The 9,914-nt window shown below is 38.2% G+C and overlaps 1 protein-coding gene across 2 annotated transcripts in view; it reads left to right on the top strand.

Annotated features, from left to right (window-relative positions):
* Positions 1-463: 463 nt before the first annotated feature.
* paplna (papilin a, proteoglycan-like sulfated glycoprotein) overlaps positions 464-9,914 on the top strand; it is a 97,938-nt gene continuing 88,487 nt past the window's right edge. Inside the window, exons 1-3 of one of the 2 annotated variants that reach the window (XM_077238570.1) lie at positions 464-669; positions 8,460-8,563; positions 9,802-9,905. In XM_077238570.1, coding sequence (XP_077094685.1) covers positions 8,513-8,563; positions 9,802-9,905 — 155 coding nt within the window. In that variant the 5' untranslated portion in view covers positions 464-669; positions 8,460-8,512. The remainder of the gene's footprint in view (positions 670-8,459; positions 8,564-9,801; positions 9,906-9,914) is intronic. The other variant, XM_077238571.1, reaches the window with a different exon arrangement.

Raw genomic sequence — 9,914 nt, 5'->3', positions numbered from 1 at the left:
TTAAAAAAAAATAAAAAAAACAAAACGACTCTCTTGGCAGATCAGTGTTGTTTTGGGAGACAATAACTTTATTTATCGTGCATAATATTTACTTTGCAGAAGGTTTCCATTCACAAACAGTATTACACACTGCACGAAAGGGAATATTCGAAAAAACATAATGGGGCAGTTAAGTTCAATTAATTAGATATTAGGCTACATATAATTTGGTAGTAAAACGTGATGTTTTGCACATTTCATTGAATCAAAGATCAATATGTCTTTTGTAAAACGTTTGCAGCTACTTTTTTAATTAAATTAGAAGCACATAAGGTCTGAGCTGAGGTTGGTGTTTGTAGCTCTGTCAACAATTAGTTATATAATAGCCTACGTTTATAGAATAACAGTGTGGTGTCTTCTCAAACCAACACAATACAGGTCTATATGGCATTTAGTTATCATGGTATTTTTGTTTTCTCTCTTAGTGTGTGTGTGTGTGTGTGTGTGTGTGTGTGTGTGTGTGTGTGTGTGTGTGTGTGACTCACTGTAGACATTTAACTCCAGTCTTCTCACGCGCTTCAGAAGGGGCGAGAGAGGGAGGCAGAGAGAGAGAGAGAGAGAGTTCAGAGAGCAGATTCATCTTCGTGATTTGCGAACATCAACTCTGTTTTCTTTCGACAGCTGGAACAAGTGAGTTATATGTATGACTTAATTTCTTTCGATGTGTTTTCTGTGTGAGACAAAAAGTTCTTGTTGTTCTCGCTGAAACATGGGCAGTTCATCAAGTGATAGTTTCTACGATCTCTAATGGAGATTAATGTGGGATCCTGTTTAACTGTGGCTGGATTATTGATTAAAACGAGTTTTATCAGTTTTCTTCTGAATGGATTCGGTCATTTGGAGGTCATTTTTACAGAAAAAGAACAAAAACGCACAAACACTGTAATGAAAGTGATTAGAAGAGGATGACATTAAACGAAACTAAATCAAAATACGTCATATATTAATCTTTTTGTTATGTCACATTATTTCAACCACCATTTGCAGTTACCTTCAATAGTCATGTGGGTTTATTTGATTTAAATGATTTAATTAACTATATGCTGTTTAGTTTTAGATGCAGTGTATCGTCCTGTCATGTCTATTTTTTGTTTTATATTTGTTGCGGTATATGTTGGCTGTAGTCTACAATTTTGACAGTATATGGCGACTGTATGGTTTGTTAATGGGACATATTACATTGGCTACAAGTAGTTTACATCTGTGGGCTCAATACCACCTATGGCTTCTTCAGTTCAGAAAATCCCATGTTGAAGCATTGTTGGCAGGTGGCCGCATGCTCTGGTAATTTCTCATACTAAAGAACATTTGTAGCTTGTTTCAGGCTGTTAGAACTTGCTTTATGAGAGGCTTTCTTGATTACTCAGAAGTTGAACATATATTGGCATCACTGAGTTGGTGGATATTAAAAAGCTTTCACTGTTTGCTGACAGTTACGGTCATTTTCTCCAAACAAAAGCGCCACACATTCAGCACTAATCCTGCAAACAAACCTCGGTGAACTCAGATCAGACAATATCACACAAATCCAGAAATTATGAATTGACATTTGGGTTTGAAGTAAACACAGGATGATGAATTTGAATTTTATTGATTGGGAGAGGAATTTAGGTACTGAATTGAATTGAATGTATTTTTGATATGCAAAGTATATTTTTCTCAACTGATTGGACATATTTTTTTATAAAATAAAGTTGAGCCTAAACTATGATTCGCCATCTGAGACAGATTTTGTGTTTTTGCACTTGGTGTTATGTTAACTGATTAATTGCGATCACAATAAATCTTAGTCTTTGAAAGTCTGGCAGTGTTATAAATTTTGCATGACTGTCATTCAAGCTCTTCTATGTGCAACAAGGTTATTGGTGCTTAAGGCTAGGTTACAATGTGCATCATACAATCTGATATGCAATGCGCTCAATACCATTTAAATAATCAAAACACCTGTCAAAACTGCATTCTGTTTGCTACTTTAGTTCTAATCCGTGTTTGAATAAGAATTTTTACAGTAATTCTAAAGACACTATGCGACTTTACACTTTTATTTTACAAAAATAAAGGTTCCGAAAATGGGATTTCACAGCAATGCCATATTGACACATAATTCCAGGCGCAATTCCAAATTCCAAAAAAATCAATACCAAAATACCAATTCCAGGTGGCTTATGTTGTCAAATATTTGTATATTGGAATGTTCAGGTAAGAAAAGATAAAAACAGAACAGCCTTCTGTCTGTCCTCTTGACCTCTTTGCTTGCTTTCATCACGTTCTCCTTTATTCTCATTGGTTACTCTGAACAGTTAATCAGAGTGATGTCTCTCACCAGCAGCCCAGACGTGGGTTCGACATGCTGAATCGGCCAAACTGTCACCGACGGGGCCTGAATAGAGCTGACGTGTGGAACACACTGCAAATCAAAAAGCCAGACAGGCGCCCTCCCATAGCCCAACATTGGCCAATGGCCGACCATCACAGCCAATAGAAGAACCATTTTTGGTTCCCCAAAAGAACTTTTCTGTGAGCAGTTCTTAAAGTCCCCATGAAATCAAAATTTAAGTTTTTTGTCTTTTAGTATGAATATGTTAGCCTTAAGTTTATATATAAGCCAGTGTGCTGCAAAACAATGACAAAATTCACATTTAGAAGATATAAGCATTAAAAACTTACAGTCTCTGACTTCCGCAGATATGAATCAACGCTTTTGATGACATCACTCTGCACTTCAGCTTCTCATCAGATTTTCTGTCCAATCAAATGCTCTCTAGAATCTGAAGCTCCGCCCCCTACATTATAAATACGCGCTGAAACTGAAATTGGCCACTTGTTCACACATTTAGCAGGGTTCCAGACTGCGACCAAATTGGTTGCATATGCGACCATTTTTTGAGAATGTGCGAGTTAAAATGTTATGTGGTCGCATTTGTGCGAGTAGACGCTTGAGCAACAGAACGCCGTTGTATCAGCTGCTGCAGTCCGTAACTTATGTTCAAAATGAACGAGTAGGCTACATCATGAATCCATTTTTTTGGAATCCAACAGTGTTTTTGACTTATTCTGAATCACTACGGTACGCCTATAATAAGTGTTTATATTCGGACTATTTTATCCCGGGGTAGTCTCGGCTGCGGAGTAGCCCAGTGCCTGCGTGACTCGCCATAGACATTAACGGAGAGAAGTTCCGTCTACAATGTTCTTCCGCAAGACACGTGCAGTTTATTTATTGACGAACGTAGACGTCACGCGCATATTGCACACTGATGGTGAAACGCGCCAATTACGAATTCACGAATTAAGGCATGTCTCACGAAACACAGAGCCCCTTCCTCCTACGTCTTTTCAGCGGTTATATTTTCCTCTGTCGAGCGATTACTCTCATGATCGCTCGACAGAGGAAAAGGAAATTATTATAAAATGCAGAAGGTAATGAGTGTGAGATTTCTGCTTTTTGTTACAACTATAAACTTTGATAACGAAAAATCTGTATCAGTTTATTATAATACTCTAATCTTTTAAAATGTATTGCATACATTTGAATGTTTAATGATTTTTAAAAGATAGAAAGATGATAATAGACAGATAGATAGATAGATAGATAGATAGATAGATAGATAGATAGATAGATTATGATTCAAATGTAAATAGATAGATTGTATATAATTCAAATGTAAAATGCTTAAAATTACAGATTAAAATTACTGTCCAAAATCCATGAAAATCCTGAAATTTGTCAATGATAATTAATATATTACAGGTATTTCTGCTGCAACCCAGAAAGCCTTTGCTAGCCTTGGTCCATTAAAACCACTATTCATCAGCATGCAGTGATTAATCCCATGGCATTTAAAAAAAAAAAAAAAAAAAAGAAAGTTGAAAGTTGGTAGCACCAGTGCAACCAGTGGAAAAGTTAGTCTGGAGCCCTGTTTAGTATTTTCTACATGGTGAATGGCACCTGGTGAACTATATAGGGCATAGGGAACGATTTGGACAGTGTAAATATAGACCTTATGTAGCCACGCCCCTTTTCAGCGCTGAGCTCGTTGTCTTTTGACTTCCGGTCTGTATTTTCACAGCGATCTTGCGTAGTTATGAATGAACGGCTGGTTTAAATAATTTCAAAGGCCCATTTGTTAAGACATATGCTTTACAATGCTTATGATAAACATTACAATGCTCATGATAACTTTCGTTAACTCTACAATAAGTAAATCAACTCCACCAGCTAATTACTCCTGGACAGCAATGCCATAGAGATATACAGAGCAAACCGCCGCAGCTCCGTTCCAAAGACATGACACAACAGCACCGAGCGGATCATATGATCGAGTCGCCGCAGACCAGAAAACATATCGGACCCGTTCAGGAGGAGAACCGGTTAGACAGACTCCGCATTAGAAACAGCATTGATAACTAAAAGAATAAACAACGGTGCCATGCACTAACATCAATTACACACTTTTCAAACTACTCATTTTCGGCAATATTATGTTCCCTGTTTTGCTTTAGTAACCGCTTCATATTAAAGGGGCATTCGGCAACTCTAGCTATTTCTTCGCTGATTTTCACTTTTGTTGTCACATGTTTTCTCAACGAGCTCCCCTACAGCTGTGGGGCGTATATTTCACAACAATGTCGTAAAAAAACTCAGTTGCGGCACCCTCCTCCCCCTTTATACCGCGGCTCATGTGCATTTGTTATTATCAGAGCCAGCCAACTTTATCGTGTGGAGCTATGTCTACCGAGGTGGGTAATACATCATACACATTGAGGGCGGGGTGTGTGTTTATGTCGAATTGCCGTGAAGCAGTTTGTGTTTCTCGCTCGTTCTCGCTTCTGACGAGACTTCCTATTTCCAACTTACCGGGACGTTAGTCCCCATGTTGCAAGGTTGGTTTTCTGCCTGGGAACGCTGGGGGGAGTGGGGAAAGTCACCATTCTAACCAGAACAGGTTTATTAAACCATCCAAATGATTTCTAAACGGTTTTATTAAGTTGAAATAGTTGCCGAATGCCCCTTTAAATCTAAAAGGGCAATCTATTACACTGTGGCTGTATTTGTATGTGGCATTTTCATGAAGCTGTATGGGTGCAACGATGCCCTCTTGTCACGATTCGATATATCACGATACTGAACTCAAGGTACGATATTATTGCGATAGTCCAAGACATTTGGTAAAAGGTTAACAAAAAATCTACTGTTGATTAAAATTATAAATTTGATATTATATTGTGTGTGTAAATGAATAGGCTTGGACTTGATGCTGGAAACTCAAAGCACAGGACAATAGAGACACCAGAATAAAAATATTCATGATTCTAAAGCTGAAAAAATAATGTTTGTAGATGAATATGCACTCCGTCACTGACTAGATATATTTAAAATAATGTAGGCCACTTTTTACTGGTAACATAAGACATTTGGCATCATTAGGACCCACAAATTTTCCCCCATTGCATTATTATACATTATATTCAACATTATATATCAGTTTAATCTAGTACTGACACTAAAACTCTGTAAACTTGAATTTTTTTCTCACACATTAATTTTTATTTTGTGTGAATTATACTCAATACATATTGTCAATATCCACGATACATATTGTTGCATTTTTGTATTGCAATATATTGTGACAGGATATATTGTTACACCCCCATGAAGCGGCTTTGCCGAGCGGTGATATCAGCAAAATTCTATTGGCCATTTTTAAAAAGGGGAGGGGCTGTTCGATATGTCTTGCCCTGTCTTCCTGTTTCAGTGGAAGTTATACATCACCACATTGAAAAATGCTGCGAATCAGAATTCAGAAATGAAGCGATCAGTCAAGTTTACATGATTTACAAGATGGATTTCCACTATAATCAAAAATTATATAAGAAACATGACAAATGTTAACATATAAAAGAAACACCGTTATATCTTTCACAGCAAGGGCGCCGCCATTGTACAGTATTATAACCGGTGACGTCACGGGGTTGGTTTGCTCTGTGCTGAGTTCAGTAAAATACAGTGAAAGATGCATGTAAGCTGGTCGAACCAGCGAACAACTAACGTTAGGTACAGTCATTGTTAGCTAACAGCTGTAAGCATGAACTAGCTAACGCTAGCTTAGTGTTTAGCTTGTGAACTTTATTAGTAGCCTACCAGACAAAAAGATGACGTCTACCATTAACAAACTGCACATGGAAACATTGTTCGCGATGTCTGCCATCATATTCCTGTCTCTTGTCAACACCATGGTTGCAATACATGGTCAAAATCAGCGTCTTGACAGCAGATGGATTGTTCTATCGTGGCGTAATAATCTTTTTGGTTGTAAAATGTGTTATCTGAATGAAATGAAATCGAATGTATCGTCCTGTGGAATCATTCATTCACAGACAGCATACGAATCTTCCTGTTACAACTCCGAGTCGAGTGTGAATTGAAAGCGCTTTAGTGATTCAGTGCGTGCAGGAAACTGAACAGATCATTCAAACTGATTCGCGAACCGATTTAGACAGATCTGCCTACAAGTTTGATGAAGTCTTTGAACAGAATCGACTACAAAAAATAGTGATTCATTTGTAAATTGAGCACCGCTCATCATGCCCATAAAAAAAATACAGCGCGCTTGGAAAACTATGCATTTAACAACATGTTTGCATTAAAATGAAGTGTGCCGTTTGCATCCCTGCATATAACGAGATTTGGGCCATACAAATTACGGGAGTTTTAGGGGAGGAATACCGAAACGGAAAGGGGGCGGGAGATGGATGTGAAATACGGGAGACTCCCGGGGAAAACGGTGTTTTCAGGTATGAGCTACACCTAATACACCATAACACCATAATTTTTATATAACGAGATTTGGGGGATCTGTCTAAATCGGTTCGCGAATCAGTTTGAATGATCAACACGCACTGAATCACTGAAGCGCTTTCAATTCACACTCGACTCGGAGTCGTAACAGGAAGATTTAAGAACATCAAGAGTGTTGGATGAAGTGGCCGTGGACCTACCTACAGTACAGTCTAGTGAAAGCAAATCTGCAAATCTATATTGTTTGCCAACGATGAAGATCTTTATTAGTTGAACATCTTCGTATGCTGTCTGTGAATGAATGATTCCACGGGACGATACATTCGATTTAATTTCATTCAGGTAAGTAATACATGACAACCAAACAGATTATTACGCCACGATAGCACAATCCATCTGCTGTCAAGACGCTGATTTTGACCATGTATTGCAACCATGGTGTTGACAAGAGACAGGAATATGATGGCAGACTTCACAAACAATGTTTCCATGTGCAGTTTGTTAACGTTAGACGTCATCTTTTTGTCTGGTACTAATAAAGTTCATTAGCTAAACACTAAGCTAGCGTTAGCTAGTTCATGCTTCCAGCTGTTAGCTAACAATGACTGTACCTAACGTTAGTTTTGTCGCTCGGTCGACCAGCTTACATACATCTTTCACTGTATTTTACTGAACTCAGCACAGAGCAAACCAACCCCGTGACGTCACCGGTTATAATACTGTACAATGGCGGTCCCCTTGCTGTGAAAGATATAACGGTGTTTCTTTTATATGTTAACATTTGTCATGTTTCTTATATAATTTTTGATTATAGTGGAAATCCATCTTGTAAATCATGTAAACTTGACTGACTGCTTCATTTCCCCTTTAAAAGAACCATTTTTTCTTAGTGTGAAGAACATCTTTATAATCTGAAGAACCTTTCTCCACTTTAAAGAACCTTTTGTGCAATGGAAAGATTCCATGGATATTAAAGGTTCTTAATGGAACCATCAACGGCAATAAAGAACCTTTATTTTTAAGAGAGTTCAGTCTGTTAAAGTCAACTCTAGTTGAAAAATTTCAGTGCCAGTCTACAGATTTTAGGAAATCGGAGTTGTCCAATTACACAGGAATTGTGTGTTTGATAGGCAGACTTGTTTTACTTCAGACTGAATTAATCCAGGTGGGGGATATGAAACATGTTTGATATTTTGAGCCAATTTTACAGCACGTTTTTATTTGTTTCTGTGCGAATTCCTGTGTTTGGAATGACTTGAAAGTGTGTCGTTTGGTGTTTGATGCCCAGATTTTTTCTAGGGTACCTATAAACAAAATGAAAGTTTTTATTTGCATGGTGATGAGTGCAAATGTTCAATTTCAAATAACACTTTAAAGGGGGTTTTTGGCAGGCGTTCCTAATAATGTATTTTTTTTTTTTCATAATTCATGTTTTCAGAGGAGGGGATGTGTCTTGTCTGTTTGAGCATGCACAGCTTCAGGGGCTTTTTTTAAATCAACAAAAAACACACACCATTGTCTGTTGCAGGACATTGGGTGTGTATGAGCATTGAATTGGCCACAAACAGGTATGTTTTTTCACTTGTGGCCATAATATTGTATGTCACCGTTGTGTTTTCAGCATATCTGCTGTGTGCTGTACCCATCAGTGAGGACTGATTTTGAGCGATCAGGATGCTGTCGGTTGTGGTCTGTCTGCAGCTGTTACTGGTCTCTGTTTTTACGGTGAGTGAAATACTGCAGTACACTATAACCAATGGTGATTCAGCCAATAAATCACACGTGCTTCACCTTGTAAAGTAGATTACAGCTATGAACCCTGAAACAGAAAAATGTAAATGTTAAGGATAACTCCCAGTACATGGTGTAAGAGAACAAACCTTATCTACTTTAAAGGGGACTTATTATGCAAAATTCACTTTTACATGTGTTAACAACCAGCCTACATACTCTTTTTGAATCCACATAAACTAGAAGCAGTGTCTGAAAATACATTGTTCCAGATTTGAGGGTGGGGCGTCACAGAAGTTGCTGTGTGTAACCCTACCCCTAAACCTACCCAATCGCAGAAAACTTTATGCATTTTTACATTTTTAATAAAACACTGCTTAGTATGATTTTAAAGCCATTTTAAATACTAGGACTCAGGAAATGTCCTCATAAATTGCGTTCACGTTGTAGTACCAGTGTAATACCCAAGTCATTAAACACACATACGCGCGCACACACACACACACACACCAGATTATTTTTATACCAGCTTTTCAAATGAGGACGTCCCTTAAGGGAGGTTTTTGGAGATTTTGTCAGGTTTTGGTCACTTCTGGTTACAAATTTGTCCCCAAAATTGTGTTAAGTAGGCTATTTAGTTAAGTAGGTACACACACACACAACATTTTTTTTCCATTTATAATGAAGTAGTATGTACTTAATGTGGTATAGATACTCTAAACTGATCAAGAAAAAAAAATCTAGTATCGAATATGCATAAATGGACTGCATTTATATTGCGCTTTCACAGACCCAATGGCCACCAAAGCACTTTACATATTTGCCTCTCATTCACCCATTCACTCACTCATTCATACACCGACAGCGGTGTCAGCCATGCAAGGCGCCACTCAGCTCGTCGGGAGCAGCTGGGGTTAGGCGTCTTGCTCATGGACACCTCGACACTTGGTCAGGTGGAACCGGGGATAGAACCACCAACCTTTCGGTTTGTAGACAACCTACATGAACCACTGAGCCACTGTCGCCACTGTAAATATCAGCATATACTCTGTATCGGTATCGGACATTAGAAATCCCAAATCTCAACATTTGCCATTCATTATACAATCTATTATACTTGAGTGTAGTACATCACAATGAGGTAGAAAATATCTCTTGCTACTTCGATTTCATTGCAACTTTACCTTCTTATGTTATTTAATAGAAACAAATGATTTCCCCACTGATTATAGCAACCCACTGGTGATTTCTGGGATGAGTGGAGTCCATACGGTGAATGCAGTCGCAGCTGTGGCGGGGGAGTTACCGCGAGGAACAGGACATGTGTAACCCAGCGGTGAGTCTT

This window comes from Siphateles boraxobius, unplaced genomic scaffold (assembly GCF_051911475.1).
Source record: "Siphateles boraxobius isolate OS27281-9 unplaced genomic scaffold, OSU_SipBor_1 22, whole genome shotgun sequence".
NCBI classification, from domain to species: domain Eukaryota; kingdom Metazoa; phylum Chordata; class Actinopteri; order Cypriniformes; family Leuciscidae; genus Siphateles; species Siphateles boraxobius.
Note: the sequence above shows the minus strand (reverse complement) of the source record. Positions and strands in the feature narration are given on the sequence as shown.